General features: G+C 39.2%; 1 protein-coding gene across 13 annotated transcripts in view; it reads right to left on the minus strand.

Annotated features, from left to right (window-relative positions):
• The window catches only part of CLASP1 (cytoplasmic linker associated protein 1), a 169,046-nt gene that overhangs the window by 110,220 nt on the left and 41,016 nt on the right, over positions 1-17,810 (minus strand). For all 13 annotated transcript variants that reach the window (XM_046657659.1, XM_046657658.1, XM_046657661.1 and 10 more), the window contains exons 7-8: positions 3,875-4,027; positions 890-963 (exon numbers count right to left, since the gene is read on the minus strand). In XM_046657659.1, the coding sequence (XP_046513615.1) occupies positions 890-963; positions 3,875-4,027 (227 nt within the window). The remainder of the gene's footprint in view (positions 1-889; positions 964-3,874; positions 4,028-17,810) is intronic.

Consider the following 17,810-nt stretch of genomic DNA (forward strand, 5'->3'; position numbering starts at 1 on the left):
AAGAGAAAGAAGCCTACTTGGAAGCAGTCAGTGAGCAGAAGTCATGTATTACTCTTGGTATTATTTACACCACCATCCTATACCTGTAACTTTAAACACTTTCAAATCTACTTTCTCATTTATCTTCATATTTTACTTGTAACACAGGTAGGGGAACAACCAATCAAGAATGAGGCATGCTGAGAAGGTCAAAGACTTTAGGATGAACTTGAACCTAATAAGATGCTTGTTATCTGATTTATACACATATGACAATCAAGCAGCACGTAACAAGTGACCCATACAGACATTAAGTGCTACAGGAATCCCAAGCACACACAGGACTGTAGGATGAGGAAAAGTATTATTAAACCCCACTCAATAATGGACAACACTGAGGCACAAAGCACCTAAAATATGTGACTGTACCCCAACTCTTATAAATAATCTCTGCTTCATCTGTTAGCTACTTAAGTGAAGCAGCAAGCGGGTACAAACTAAGATTTTATTAAACCATTCTTTAAATTTTTTCAGACACCAAAATCCTTCAAATTTACAAATTTTTCTAAGAAAATTCTCTAAATAAGCATGAATCTTTGTTCTCTTATCTAATCTAACCACTCATTTTATTTTCTGTTTTATGTCGCCTGCCCTACAAACTTCTTACTAGAGTAGGCAGCTTCTCTCCAGTTCTCACTGGAAGCTCATCTTGGGACTTGGCTTTTGCTCTTCACTTCAGCTACAAGAGGCTTCAACATTTCCTAGTCTGCAACCTCAGATCTCCTGTAATCTTAATAGTTAAAATTACCTTATCTAGTAAGGGAGAGTTGCTGTATCACATATACGAAAAACAAAATTTGAAGGGGAAGCTTATCCTTGTTTTTAACCAAACTCCAATATCTTCACTCACCTGCACTACAGGGACGTCATCAAATGCTTTAATAAAGTCCTCTTCATCAACAGCACCAGCTCCTTCTTTTGCAGCTATGAAAAAGGTTAATTTTTAAAATGGAAACAACGTACATTGGATGAGGCTGAATATACACAATCACAACTACATTTTGAAAGATTTGTAACTATATTTTTAAAGACAATAAAAATTTAGTGTTGTGGAATTGAAAAACATTATTGATGTTAATATCAAGATGCAGTATAGCAATTCCACAATATTATATACATTAGCTTAAAGTCACTTAAAGAGACTACTGTTTTAAGGAGAGACAGCCTAGTCTTTAAAGAATTTAGAAGATGTATGCTCTATTAATGTACAAATCTTTTGAAAGATTCCTAATAAACAGATATAATAGAAAATTTAATTCTTCAGGGAATAAATTAGATTATGTTATTGTTAGGACTCTAGCATAACAAATTTGTGAAATATTCAAGTAAGTTCCAAAGAATTTAACAGTTTCATTTAAACTTTATATTAGTCTCAAAGCATTTCCATTTCCTTGAAGTTATGATAACTTTGAATTTTTCATTTATGGATCAGTAGCAAGTTTCCCCCATAAAGTTGTCATAAGATGCTTTATATACTTAAAAGTTAATAGCTGTCATTTGGGAGAAACCTTTTTCTTTTTGCTAATATAAACTTCACACATGCCTATCATGTGACATTTTATCAGATTTTTTTTTTCATAATAAAGGTTTCACAATTGGTGCCTACAGTCATCTGTGTAACCCTTGTTAATGATTTACATTGATTAGTCTAAGTGCTTTTATAGAGCTTCTCAGCAGACAAGCTATCTGGTGTTTGAGGTCATGATGGTCTGGCTAGATAAAACAGGGCTTTAAAAACCATTTTGGTAGCAGTAAATGTGTGTTCTCACTCGATGATTACTCACGCTGCATTCACAGCTAACTATAAAGAGCAGCAACACACTGTGATGTGGAGCTCAGTGTCTGCTTTAGTCTAAAGACTGCATCTCCCTGAACAGATGGGTCCTGAGCACATCCTCTGAGTGAGGCGCTGTGCCACGCATCCACATACTGAAGAGGACTGGAAGACCAACCACAGTCCCTGAGCCCAAGGAATGTGACAAGCAGGAGTCAACAAGGAAGTCATGACTGCGGTGTTAAAACGCAAAACGGATGAGAGCAGGGCTGACAGGAAAGTCAAGGCTGATATCTCTGCATAATCTACAGAGCTGGGATTTTGGAAGGGGTATGGGTGAGGAATGGGAAGGAAAAGGAGTGGTCTGATCATACAGAAGTTTTCTAAGCCTTGTTCATGGAAGGGATGCCACCCAAGAACATATCAAGAAAAAGGATCAGAAAGATTGTTTAGCCACAAAAAGGAATGAAATTCTGGTATGTGCTATAAAGTAGATAAACCTCAAAAATATTATGCTAAGTGAAAGAAGCCAGACACAAAAGATCACATATTGTATGACTCCATTTCTATGAAATATCTAGAATAGGTAAATTAATGGAGAAAAAATGGAGACTGTTGGGGCCGGCCCCGTGGCCAAATGGTTGGGTTAGCGCGCTCCACTGCAGCAGCCCAGGGTTTCGCTGGTTCAGATCCCGGGCACGGACATGGCACCGCTCATCAGGCCACGTTGAGGAGGCGTCCCACATGCCACAACTAGAAGGACCCACAACTAAGATATACAACTATGTACTGGGGGGATTTGGGGAGAAAAAACAGGGGGGAAAAATGGAGATTGTTGACTGTGAGGGGCTGGGGGAAAGAAGAAATGGGGAGCAACTGTTTAAAGAGTACGGGGTTTCTTTGGGAGGGATGAAACTGTTTCAGAAGTGGACATAGGTGGTGGTTGCACAACACTGTTAACACACTAAATGCCACTGGATTGTTACACCTTTAAAACAGTTAAGTTTATGTTATGTGAATTTAAGCTCAATAAGACAAAAAAATTTTTTTTTACTACACCAGAAAGAAAAAAAAAGAAAGATCTAAGAATGACAACAACAAATGTAAGAAACAAACACAGCTTCTCTTCTGCCACCCCAGATGTGAACGTCATTCTGACTGTCAGTACAGCTCCTTTAACACTGACAGGGATGCTGGTGGTAGAGGTGCTGCAGCAGCACCAAGCTGATCAAGTCAAAACATCAACATTCTTGGGCCAGTTCAGAAGGCACGGAAGACCAGCAGGAAGAGACAGCATTCTAATGCTAATCCTTATCCAGTTTTCATTTAGCCCATCCAGCCAAGCTCAAAAGCCCAACACTAACAGTGAGCATGGTTCTGAAAGCAGTGGCTACTCAATTTTTAGAGGTAAAAAGTAGGAAATTTGCACGTAAATTCAAAATGTGACAGCAAAATGGAAGTTGTATATGACAAGGACTCAAACTATTTAAATTAGGGGTGGAGGAGGAAGGACATAGGGAAGAAATCTTTGTAAACCAATTTTCAAAGATTCAGAGAGCTAATTCCTACCATTTCCTTAAATTCAGCATCCATACTTGTCTCAGAAGGAACGATGCTATTTGTAGGAACAAAATACATTTTAAATACCTAACAGGAAGTACAATCTGACTTGCGGATAGTCTCACTCTTGATAAACAGAAACTGGCTAAAAAGGCCCCAAGCTTGTTTCAGGCATTGCTGGAGCCCAATAACCACATAATGCCATCAGGGTGCACTCTTGCTCTTCCTCTCTTTGCTGTGTGTGCTTTCCTCTGTGATGGCTGCATTCTCCTACAGGCTCTATCTTACCAAAATGTGGCAACACAGCAGCTCAAACTTACATCCTACCAGCTTATCAGCACTGACAGGACAGCACTAATTTAATTAAAGAACAGCAAGCAGAGGCATATTGCAAATGGGATTACTCCACTTCTAAAGGACACAGAAGGCAAGTACCATGCATGTCTGGTTTTAAATGGTGGCATAGCTGACTCCACACCACCACATGGAGCGTGGTCTCACCTGAGGACTTGGATCCAAGAGTGGATGATCCAAGCCGGCGGGTGGTCCCCATTCCAACGTTTCTCCGTGAGCTTGGTTGAGCTTTGGATGATGTAGAACTGGCAGAGGAAGGTCTATTACCGTCCACAGAATCTTCATCATCAAAATTTTTATCTGAAAAGTAAGCACAGATATCATTGTTTTAAAAGAAAAAGGACCTCTTCACTTAAATTTGAAACAACTAGCCTTAGAGATAAATAGTTTTGCCTACTCTTGGAATCTGAAGTCCCAGTCCAGGGTCTAGAAAGGCCTTCGTTAAGTCCAGAATGAAGCTACAAACATCACGTTTGCTTTCACATGATCTAGAATGCTCTCCCATTCCAATTTTAGAAAATAGAGAAAACATAAAGATAGAAACAACCTCTCATAAAACCACCATCTAGAAACAGGTACTCTAACATTTTGGCATTTCTGACCATTCTTTCATGCATTTTTTAATAACAGCTGACATGAGACTATATATCCTTTTGGAATTATTTCAAATATGTCCAGTTTTCCATGTGATGAAATATTCTTCATCAACATCATTTTAATGGTTGCATGGTACTTTGTAACCAGAAAATGCCACAGCTGACATTTTAGGGTGGTTCTAAACACCTCCCCCTTAGAAATAATAATATTAGAACATACACCTTCTCACTTGCACTTTTGTTGAAATTTCTAATAATTTTAAGAAAAAAATCCCTAGAAGCAATATTACTAGGTCAGAGAGCATAGAAGTTTTTGATGTATACTGCCAAACTTATCTTCAGAAAAGGTCATATAGATACATATTTTCCCTGAAGTTCAAAGGAGTGTCCATCTTGCCACATTCTTGCCAACACTGAGTATTATCATTTTTAAACTTCAACCAATTTGATAGGCAAAAAATTGCTACTTCTTCAATGTTGCATTTCTCTTTTAGTGAGGTTGAGCAGTTTTTCATAAATTCATTAACTTCTAAACTTTCTAAGCAGCAGTGGATCCAATCAATATTAAGTTGCATTTAAAATTAAAGAGAAAAAAAAATCCTTGGGTTTTTAAAAATCAACGTATTTATAAACAACATTTTGATAACGGAAAATTAAAGCTATCATGGTGTACTATACGGAATACCAAGGGCTTATATAGCAAGTGTGAGTCATTCAGGAGGCTAAACAAAGAACTTAAGAGAAATTAAAAACAAAAAACGAAAACTAACATCTGAGGCTGGCAATAATCATGATTTCTGAAAAAGGGCATTATATCTTTACCACTAAGTCTGAAATAAATACTTGTTGACCAAAACCAGATACAAATAGCACCCTGTTTTTCTTGATTTAGTTGCTTCTTAGCTAAACATCAATGGCCAAGTCTTGTGTCTACTCAGGACACTAATGTTCCTTACAACTCACCAACAATCCACTTCAAATTACATGGCTTCTTTCATTCAACATGGGGGAAAGGGGTCGTTGAGGGGAGATACAGAATAGGACACACCCTTACAAATGCATATCGTTGTGCAGATTAGCTTCCTTCAACACACCTTTAAATTTCCCAGATTGCTGTATCAAGCTATGCTGTTTGACAGATGGTTGCTTCAATCCACACACCAATTTCTTATTGATTCAGACGTTCAGTGGTCTATTAGCATAGACTTTCCATGTGGATTCCAAAGGTGATTCTTAAACTGTACAGCATATTAATAAGGCCCTTCCCAAGAGTAAAATTTAGTCTAATATACAGAATAAGGATAAGGACAACCCAAAGGAGAGGTTGCCCACTGAACACTGCCAGCATTAGCAGTGACAAGAACTGATCTCAGCTTGTCTGTCCTCAGGGGAACTACAGGAGCATTTGAACCGCCGCCATTATTCAACCACGTTGAATAACTGTGATCTTTATTCTGCTCAGAACACAAACAATTCCCGTCTGTGGGAAAGGTAAATAATGAACAGGGCTAATGAGGACACCATTGTGTTCTACTCAAAAATTCATGTAAATTGTGTTTAGTGTAGTCTTTCTAACATAGGCAGTCATGGCATTTAGAATTGCATTCAGTTACTGAGAATTATTTTCAATGGAACAATTTCACTGGAATTCCTGGGATTTCTGCTTGCAGCAATGATGGACTAGCAAGGACTAAATTTAACCTTTTACAGTAAATAGTTAGAAACCAGACAGACTATGTAAAACAACCACTTCCAGATGACAATAGGGAGTGCAGAACTGTGGTCCCTGAGAGAAGGGAAACAAACAAGTTGAGCTACACAATCACCCCAACTTTCTGCCTGGAGATAATTTCCACACCACTAAACACAGGGAAGGGGAAGCCAAATTGAACCTGGTAAACTTGCTAAGTCAAAAAAATGAAGATCAGAGTTCAGGGAGGCTGAGGTGGCTGGAAGTTACAGGGCAGAGTGCTAGAAAAGAGGAAGCTACACAGAAAGAGAGCTCTAGAAGTGTACTAAGTTCTAAGAGGTCATGCATGTGTGAGTGAAATTACACAAGGCAGGGCAAAAAATGACCACAAAACTATAAAGTGAGCAATTCCCAAAGCTTACACAAAGCAGGAAGATGTTTGAGCACCAGAGTAGAACGTTCCTGGTGACTCACGTGAGGCATTCAGTGGAGGTGCCCCGAAGGGCAGACCAGAGGAGTAGGGCTAAACTATTTCTGGAGTGAAGGCTACATTAAGCCTACCCTATCAAAGTTTAAAAAGAGGCCTCAAGGAGTTAATCAGATCTGCAAGTAACTTAAAACTGCTTTGCCAAACAAAGCATAACATTCCTTAAAGAAATATAACAAAACACAGATACTTGGCAATGTAACATTCACAATATCCAACATCTCATCAAAATTGTATAAACATGACAAGAAGCAGGAAAATGTGGCCCTTAATCAGGAGGGGAAAAAAATCATAAAATAGTAACAAACTATGAAATGGTGAAATGAGCAGCTAAGAACAGTAAAACCACTATAACTATGCTTAAGTATTTTGTTTTTTTAAAAGATTGGCACCTGAGCTAACAACAGTTGGCAATCTTTTTTTTTTCTTTTTTTTGCTTTTTCTCCCCAAATCTCCCCAGTACATAGTTGTATATTTTTAGTTGTGGGTCCTCCTAGTTGTAGCATGTGGGATGCCACCTCAGCATGACAAACAGTGCCATGTCTACGCCCAGGATCCAAACCAGTGAAACCCCAGGCCACTGAAGCAGAGTGTGTGAACTTAACCACTCAGTCACAGGGCCGGCCCCTATGCTCAAGGAACAAACAGGGGCTGGCCCAGTGGAGCAGCGGTTAAGTTCGTACGTTCCGCTGCTCAGCTGCCCGGGGTTTGCCGGTTCGCATCCTGGGTGCAGACATGGTACCGATTGGCAAAAGCCATGCTGTGGTAGGCATCCCACATATAAAGTAGAGGAAGATGGGTACGGATGTTAGCTCAGGGCCAGTCTTCCTCAGCAAAAAGAGGAGGATTGGCAGTAGTTAGCTCAGGGCTAATCTTCCTCAAAAGAAAATAAATAAATAAAGGAACAAACAGACATAATGAGAGAAAAAAAACTTAAAGGACCAAATGAACTTCTATAAATTAAGAAAACACAGTATCTGAAAAGAAAATGTCATTGAATGGAATTAAAAGCAGATTAGACACTGCAGAAGAAAAAACATCAGAGAATTTAAATACATAGTAATAAAATTTAACCAATATTAACCACAGAGACCAAAGGAAAAAAGGTTAAAAAAAAACAAACACGAAGAATAGTCTCAGAGACCTGTGGGATAATATCAAGCAGTCAAACACACGTGAAATTGCACTCCCAGCAGGAGTCAGAGGGAAAAAAGATACATTACATATAGAGGAACAAAATGACAGTAGGCTTCATCAGAAGCCATGTGAGCCAGAGACAATGGAATGACATCTTAAAAAGGTAAAAGGAAACTATTAGCCTAGAATTCTATACCCAACCAAAATATCTTTTAAGAATAAAGGCTAAATAAAAACTTATTCAGACAAACAAACAAAAAAAAGAATTTGTCACCAGCAGACCTGCACGCCAAGAAACATTAAAGAAAGATATTCAGGCAAAAGGAAAACAACACCAAATGGAAACTTGGATTTACATAACAAAATGAAGAGTATTGGACATAACATATATGTGGATAAATATAAGACTTTCTCCAGGCATTTCTGTAAAAGATACCTGACGGTTTGAAGCAAAAACAAAACAGTCAACATTCAGTTTCCATTTTTTTTTAAAGATTTTTTATTTTTTTCCTTTTTCTCCCCAAAGCCCCCTGACACATAGTTGTATATTCTTCGTTGTGGGTCTTTCTAGTTGTGGCATGTGGGACGCTGCTTCAGGATGGTCTGATGAGCAGTGCCATGTCCACACCCAGGATCCAAACCAACGAAACACTGGGCCGCCTGCAGTGGAGCGTGCGAACTTAACCACTCGGCCACGGGGCCAGCCCCTAGTTTCCATTTTTTTAATATTCTCATGTCATAGGCAGACAACTTGGAGGCCAGAGAAAGGATACAGTGGCAGTTAGGACATATGTTGCCATATGAAATGGCACACAAAAAGCTGAGAAAGCATGAAGAAACGGAAGCAGTTCAGAGTCTGTCCTCAGATAGCTTGTATTTTTAAAAGTTAATTATAACTTGTCCAAATTTACTGAATATGTCACATAATGGTGTACTACTGCACTGAGAAGGTGTGTGTTTCATCACCAATATCTGTATGGAAACGCATCCCAAGGAAGGGAAGGAGGCAAAAGAATACTGAGCAGCCAGAGATAGGTTTTCTTAAAACTGAGCTCTAAGAGTCCCACTCAGTCTTTTCACTTACCCTTTGGAAACAAATCTAGCAGGCTTACTGATCTTTTTTTCTAACCAGATTAGAAGCAACTAAATATAAAAATAGTAAGAAGGCGGGTGCAGGAGTTAAGCATAGTGACATTAATGAGAAGTGACAATTGAAAGCCTGACAGTTAAAGAGAAACCGAAAAAGCAAACACATGCGTAGATATACCCCCAAACCCAAACTGCTGAGAATGTCAGTGCCAGTACATGGGTCAAATGACATCTATACAACTTAATAGCACAACAGCAGGTGCTTATAACTACAACCCTGCACCATCAAGATTAAATTATTTTTCATGTGATCTGTGTATTAACAAAGAAATTCATATTTTCTAACTGAACTGGAAATTCAGGGAAAAAAGAAAAAGCATATTCATTTTCCAGATTAACAGTTGGACAAACTGCTTTAAATTTAGAGATACTTCACCTGAAAAGGTATTTGGAGGATAAAGGCCAACTGAGCCTATTATTTGAAAACTAACACACTGTTTAAAAATAAGCCAACCCTATGTCTCCCAGCTTTTTGGACACCTAGAAATTAAAATCAAGATAAAAGGGAGGTTAGGCCCTGAGAAAGGCAACCTAGTTTCAGTTAACTGGGAAATTCTCTTATGAAGAACATGCCATTCCTTAACTGGAAAAGTAGGCTGCATTTGCAACTGGACTGTGGTTACAGAGTGGACCCACTCTGGTCCAGCCCAGGATGAGGCGCCTCGCAGTCTCAAGAGCTAACATATTCCAGTATTTCTCAACTCAATCAATCCACACTGCACTGGACTAGTCCTTTAAATCCCATTTTCTTCAGGGTTTTGAGCTAAGCTGACAAATGTGAGGATATAAGCTCTTTTTCTAGAGCTTCATGCAAGAACGTGTGAAAATGCATATTTTTAGCTATGCTAGTTTACGCCATTACAACAGTTCAAAAATTTTCACACAACATGACAACACGTAACACAGACAATGGTCTTTCGGAAGGATAAGCTCTCCCTGAGCCCAAAGAAATAATTAATTAATTTGCCACCAATGCAAAGATTGCCATCTGAGGGTCACTCCTCCTATGTGACAGTCTGGGGTAGAAACCTGGAATAAGATAATTGGAGCCTTCACTTCCCAGCCTCCATCACCTCCTTTAATCCTTTAAATCACTTGAGCTCCATTCCTCCTTTTACAGCACTGGAACAAGATATTTAAAAATGACTCACGAAATTTCTACAGAGTGACACTGTAATTTTCATCCAGCTCTCAATCATCCCACTCCTGGCAACCCAGTTAGGCACAGTAAAGTGAGAAACAGCAGCAAAATAGCATGCCAAAAAGGACTATTGGTAAAAAGAGATTTTAAAACATAGAAGAAACAGGACCCTGTGAAAAAACAAAAAGGCCAGAGCACAAATGGACTCAAAAGCAAAAGAGCAGAATCCTAAAAGCTAAACAAGTCTGTGAACTTGTCTTGAACAAGTCTTGAACTGTGGTCAAGATGCTGGATGGTGGCTGGAGACTGTCCAGGCCTGGCACCGGGTGGGCAGAAGCAGTCCCTTTGTCAGCCTCAACACACTCAGATTCTAAAATCCCCAAGGAAGCCCCAGCAGAGCCCTAGCAGCCTCAGAAGTGAGCTTCAATCAGACTGGACAGGGGAAGATATAAAGCAACAAGACACAGATTCCACAGGTCAAAGACGATCGGAAAGACCATTACGTATCACTGTGACTATGGACTTGGGTGCGGGCTGGCAGAGAAACTATCAGTCTAAAGACAGATTTTAAGTTTTGTAATTACAAGCTTGGGATTATACTGTCTGTTTAGAAAATTTATATACTCATCTATGAGGATGATCAAAATGTCACAGGAACTAAGAAATGTCTCTTACATTGTCCAGCTGCCAGGAAGGCCAGAACCTACAGCACAAAGCTTTTCCTTCTCTTTTCTCCAGAGGCAGGCTTTGACTGGTGGAAGCCCAATGAGGAGGACATGCCTCATTTCCTAAGGCAAAGACAGTTAACTCTCTGTTTCACTCACTGCATCAGGGTCACTTTGTAGAAGCTGATATTCCTGACAGGCTTTCAGATTCACCCACTCCGTTACTGAAATTCTTCAAGGGAGTAAGAAATGTGGCAACCTAGTAACTAGAATATAATTAGCATTCCCAAAAGGAGGCTACACACAGGGACATGATAATAAGCCCAAAGGCTGGCTGCTTTTGTAAATATCCCCAAACTTCTTCTTTCGTGATCTTTCACAGATCAAAGCCTTTGCTGTTTACCAGTCTTGCCAGATGTGCCCAACACACTCCTACACATTCTTGAAAACACTAGTCTACTGCTGGCTCCTCAGAGATCTTGCCCAGCTCTGTCCAGAGTGAATCGTGCCCTTCTCTGTGTTACATGGCCAAACGTGTGCCTTTTACTTCATCTCATCCAGGAATTAGCTGCTTGCATAACTGTGCCAGGCCCCTGTGTTTGGTGCTTTGCGTATTCTCATTAAATCCTCCCCTCAACACTAAGAGGGAAGTGCTATTATCACTCTTAAAGATGCAAAAACTTAACTCATCCAGATATAATGTGCCCAGAGTCACATGGCTAGAAAGAAGGTGGATGAAGCCAGGATTCAAGTCCATGTCTGTCCAACTCAAGATCCTATGATCGGAGTCATGATAATAAACAACTGCCACTAAGAAAAGCAATTGGCATAAACTGGCCACTTACTATGTGCTGAGCACTGCGCTAAGTGCTTTCTGTGCATTATTTTAATTAATTCTTGTAAGAGATGCTTGCTTACTTTAGAAAATTATTTACTTAAGACAATTTCTTAAGCATAGAATCATCAACATCTCTTAATGAATATAGACATAAAAATCCTCAACAGAATATTAGCAAACCAAATCCAGCAACATACAAAAAGAATTATCATCATGGCCAAGTAAGATTTATCCCATGGATGCAATATTGGTTTAATTACAAAAATCAATTAATTTAATACATCATATTAATAGAATAAAAGACAAAAACAATATGCTCAACAGACACAAAGTATTTGAGAATATCCCAAACAAACCCTTTCATGCTAAAAACACTACCGGATTAGAAGGGAACTAATAAAAAACATACTATTAACATTACATTTGACAGTGAAAGACTAGATGCTTGCCCCCCAAAGATCAGGAACAAGACAAGAAGTCCTCTGTTGCCATTCTGTACTAGAGGTTCTAACCAAGGCAATTAGTAAAGAAAAAGAAAGAGAAAAAACCCAGATTAGACAGGAAGAACTAAAACTACCTCTGTTGACAGATGACAGAATCCCGCATGTAGACAGTTCTAAAGAATTCACTGAAAAACTATTAGAACTAATGAGTTCAGCAAGGTTGCAGGACATAAGACCAATACAGAAAAATCAATTGCATTTCTACACATCAGTAATGAATAATCTAAAAATGAAATTAAGAAACTTCAATTAACAGGAGCATCAAGAAAAATAAAACACTTAAGGAATAACTTTAACGAAAGGAAGAAAGAAATCCAAGGAGACTAAAGATGCCAAAAACAAGTTTTAAGATAGAAAAGAGAGCCTTTCAACTGTGGGGTTTTTTTCCAATTTCATTTTTATAAAAATCAAATGTATATACCTATTCAGTCTTGAACCTGGCTATAAGAAGAACCCATGAAGCCCAACCTATTTTACTAGAACTTTTCATCTCCCTTGCTCAATCAACTCTCTCAATCCCAAAGGTCAGTGGGTAGATTTGTTTTCAATGACTAGGCATCCATGACAGAAGGGACACTGTACATAAGGTGGTGGTACAGTCACATGGAGTGCCGTCGGCTTATGGAGTTGGCTCAGCCCCGTCCCAGTGGAACCTGGAAGCAGCCTCCGTGCATGGACATCCCGGGCAACCGGCCAATGAAATCCTCCTGACCTCAAAGCTATAGTCCTTCATGCTGAACAAAGGTTTTGGCATTTCTAGCATGAGGGGTAAATCACTTAGTGGGTGGTTTCACTGAGAAAACGCCACAATAATTGGAGTTCAGTCTTCCACAAGTTACTCTAACCTTGGGAGGTGGCACGTGTAGTGGTGAAAACTACACAGACTTCAAAGAGGTCTCCAGACTACAAAAATCCCGGCACTCTTCCTTAGTTTAGACGGGTTACTGAACTTCTCTGAGCCTGCTTCTCATCTGGAGAATGAGGATCATCCACATACCTTTTATTGGTGAATTTGGAATATGTGTTTAAATGCCCGCCCTCTGCCAGGCCCTGAGCCGGATGCTGGCAATTCGGAGAACAAAGCAGTCCCTACTCTGAGAGCTGCCAGCCAGGCAGCATGACGAGCCTTTGGAAAGGAAATTGCTGGAGGCTACAGAGGTCCAGGCAAGGCGTTCCTGAGGAAGTCTTTGTATCAGGAAAAGCGGTGCCTGAAAACTGAGCAGATGTTAAGCTGGGTGATGAATAAAGTGTATTCTAGCAGGAATAATGTGTATGAAGCCCCTGGCCAAGAAAGGACAGGCAGCTGTGAGGACTGGTGCTGGCACAGCATAGGCACAAAGACGTGCCAAACAGGAGCTGGTAATTACTAATTAATAACGATAATTATAATAACCCCAAACTTCTTCATGATAGTAAGTTACAGAATAGTAGGGCATTTAAATTGTTACTTATTTCTCACAAAAGTACTCAAAAGGGACAGTGTAGACATTAATCTTTTAAGTGAACATATCTGGACATACATTTTTACTATTTCACAGGAAAGGGGGGAGTTTTAAGCAACTGTAAGGGCTATAAATAAAATGTGTATACTGATGACTGAAAACTAAAAGTGACCTTCTAGGAATCACAACTAATATCTCAACACCTTAGACAATGTCTTAAAGTCATATTAACAAAACTCACAGTGTATCCGTTCACTGATTAAATATTCTTTCTCTTTTTGACCACAGTACTTACTGTACCTTTGAACTTGGCCTAAAACGGCATTATACTTAATAAATGTCAGAACCCAAATCCCACAGGTATTAGATCTACACCTTGCATTCTTTTGGAAATGTTATTTTAATTATCATTGTAACAATCCTGACCCAATTCTTCTTGACAACCGCACATAGGCAACAAAAGTAAGTCAGCTGGAAAAATTCAGAGCCAAATTTGGAAAAAGTTTCCTACGAGAATGTTTTCTCTTACTTAAAAGTGACTGCACCAACTGCTATTTGCCTCTTGTGCAATAATCCTTCAAATCATCCATTCCTGCTTTCATTACTTCATTCTCAAGACCCAAAGGAGGCAAATAATCATACTTCTGCATAAGAAGACAGAGAGAAATAAGACAACAATTTAAAATACACCCATGTTCTAAGAAATCTTAAATCCTCTTATACCAGCCCCATCTCTACTCCAAGATACAAAGCCACCTGAATCAAACCCACATACAAAATTCTAAGTTCAAGTGTCCAAAACTATAATCGTCTCCTACCCCCCAAAACCTGGTCACCCTCCACGTTCCCTACTTCAGTTGGTCCTATCACCATTCATCCAGTCAGCCACACAAAAATATGGAATTCTTCCTAAGTCTCCCTTCTCCCTTATAATCTCCTGCCACATCTTCTCCCACCCACCGACTCAAATAATCATTAAGTGTGGCCAGTGCCACTTCAACCATCTCTCACTCCGTTCCCTCTCCGGTCCCACTACGGCTGTCCTAATTCACGTATTCCTCATCTCTTAGGTGCATTTCTGTACTGAAACAGTCTCCTAATTGCTCTCTTTGCCTCCAATCTTTTTTTTTTTTTAAATAAATAACAATAGATGTTTTAAATACACAGAACATTCAAAACATAAAAAATAAAAGCACATAATCTCACTACTCTGATAAACTCTGCAACCTTTTTCAAAGAACAAAATTAATGCTTATATAAACAAACGGTTAAGTAATTCAAATATTCAGAAGAAAATGAAATGAGAATAAAAAGCTTCTCTTCCAACTCCCTTACTATTTTCCAGTTTTTTGTTTTTAATAAAGTTTTTATTTTCAAATAGTACAGCCATGCACCACATAATGACGTTTCAGTCAACAAAGGACCATGTATACAACGGTGGTCCCATAAGAACAGTACATCTGGCCTAGGCGTATAGTAGGCTATACCATCCAGGTTTGTGTAACTACACTCTATGATGTTTGCAGAATGACAAAATTGCCTAACGACGCATTTCTCAGAATGTATCCCTGTCACTAAGCGATGCATGTCTACATTAAACTTACAGAAAAGCTGTGAGGACAGTACAGAGTTCCCATATACCCCACACTCAGTCTATTATTAGCATCTAACAATAGTATGGTACATTTGTTAAAAGTAACGAACCAATATTGATACATATTATTAACTAAAGTCCACAGTTTACTCAGAGTTCCTTACTTTTTTCCTACTGTCCTTTATCTGTTCCAGGACCCAATTCAGGATATCACATTACATTTGGTCTCCCTAGGCTCCTCTAGGTTGTGACAGTTTCTCATACTTCCCTCATTCTGGATGACCGTAATAGTTTCGAGGAGTACTGGTTGGGTAGGTTACAGAATATCCTTCAATTCGCGTTTGCCTGAGCTTTCTGTCATGTTTAGACAGAGCTTAAAGGTTTGGAGGAGGAAGACCACGGAGGTAACATGCAATTCTTCTCATATCGTAATAAGAGTACATGTTGTCACCAACACTGCTGATGTTGACCTTGACGACCTAGCTGAGGTGGTGTTTGTCAGTTCTGCCCTGTATAGTTACTCTTTTTCTCCCTTTCCATACTGTACTCTTTGGAGGGAAGTCACTATGCATATCACACAAGGAGCAGGAAGGTACGCTCTCCTCCTCCAGGGTGGAGTAACTACATAAATGATTTGGAACAACTTTGCATGGGAGATTTTGTCTCCTCTCCCTCATTTACATATTTACTCAATCATTCATTTTTATGAGTATGGACCCATCAAAATTTATCTTATACTTTGGGTTATAATCCAATCCTACTTAATTTTGTTGCTAAAATCGTTCCAGCTTTGGTTATTGGGAATCTTTCAGTTGACTCTTGTGTCCCTTTGACATACCCCCATCACTGTTTTGTTTTGCTTTTTGTTGAGCACTTCCTTATTTTCTGACACTACAGGCTCATGAGGCTCATCATATATATATTCCCTGCCCTAGCCCCAGAATCAGTCACTTCCCTATGGAGCCCTGCTGGCGTTAGAAACCAAGATCTGGGCATTGGATGCAGTTTCTTTTTAAGAGATTTTATTATAGATCTGATTCTGCATCTTGTTTCTCTTAAGAGAGCTTTCCACATCTAAACAAAAACATCAGCCATATCATTTTAAACCTAAGTCCAAGTTTCATTAGATCATCTAATGCTGTCACACTGGGTCGTGTCCCTGTATGACATACGACGATATTTATGGTCCGGGTCCTCTGCCAAGCTATCCATATGCACCATCTTACTTACTCTCCACAGTGGTGCAGGAATTATTACCTCCAACTCGAACATGAGGAAATCAAGGCTAACAGACAAGTCACCTGGCCCAAGTCACACCCTGCTCATGCAGACACAGCACTCACACTCAGTTTAAGGGATTCCAAAGTCCACATGCTCATTCCTGCCCCCAAAGTCACTTGTCCACTTACAATCCAGTCACCCAGACCCAAAAACCACTTAAAGGACTGTTGACACGTTCTGGATTATTTACACCAGTCTGCACCAAACTGAGAACTATAAGGAAAAACTTGTAAATTTCTCATGAAAGCTAAATTTATTCCACTTAAAGGACTACCCTTTATCCCTAACTACATCTTTTTATTTTTTATTGATGTTAATGTCCCTTGTTTTACAAAATAACAAGAGATAAGGTGGGGTTTTGTGTTGTTGTTGTTGTTGTTTTATGTGGTAAAATTAAAGTTGGCCACCCTGTATCAGTTTCTCTACCCCACACTCAATTTTTTAAATTTAACTCTGAGAAGTAACAGTCTACAATAAGCATCTCAGCTTCTAGGGGGGCATACAAGGTCCTTGTCCATCTTCCCCTGCACTTTCTCCTCCAGGAATACCAAACTGCTTTTAAAAACAAGGGAGACTGGTCCAAGAAGGTCTAGTCCAGAGCTCTGCTCTCTGTCCTGCCACCAACCTATAAATAAAATCTGAAATGTCCCATATCCATGTTTAAAAGCTGCCCTGCCTAGTCCTTAAGGGGATGCTGTGAGGATCACAAAACAAAAACAAACAAAAGACATTCGGGAAAGTACTTTGAAAATACTAAGTCTACAAGAATCATGGTAGAATCGCTGATGTTCTATTTTGCAGATTGTTAATGGGTCCCTTATTAATCATGGGTTGACAGAGGAAGATTCAAACATGCCACCGCTACAAGAAGTAGCTTTTCATTCCTCATTTCCTACTAGATTTGCAGCTACTTAGGGTAAAAGTTACCAATGCTTCTAAGCTTGAATCTCAGGTTAACAGAGACTAAGGAGGTAGGCAATTCAAAAGGAATTATCAAGCAAAAGAACACTTTATTTTAAATTCAGACCCACAAAGCTTTCTCCATGGTCTTTAACATAAAACAGTCGACTCCCATATTTATTTTGCCCTGTTGTTAAAAAGCAATCCAAAATACAACAACTTAAGACAAAAGCTACTTAATATACTCTCAAATCCTCAAATGAAGGGCTGGTTCTAAAAAGAGGTCAGTTCAGAACATGAATGATTTAACTCTCTTGCCCAGGTATTGATTTCCTGCAGGAGCTTAACCTGAATACAGAATGTTGTAATGAAGGATGAAATAAAAAGGAATACTATCACTGTATGCTTTCAATTCTCAATTGCAAAATATAACTAACAAGCAGATACGCAGCATCTTCCAATATGACCATTTTCAGCAAACTTAACCAAACATAGTTTAAGGAGACAGATATACACACCTTAAGTAAGAATCCACTACAAAATAAACACAGAGCAAATGAGTTGGATGTGTGCCAACGTCCTCACAGTGGGAGACAAATGAGCACTTACTATCGTGCACAGTTCACTCTGTGTAACACCTGTTTCAGTTGAAGGGTTTGG

The sequence above is a fragment of the Equus quagga genome, chromosome 4 (assembly GCF_021613505.1).
Source record: "Equus quagga isolate Etosha38 chromosome 4, UCLA_HA_Equagga_1.0, whole genome shotgun sequence".
Lineage (NCBI taxonomy): Eukaryota > Metazoa > Chordata > Mammalia > Perissodactyla > Equidae > Equus > Equus quagga.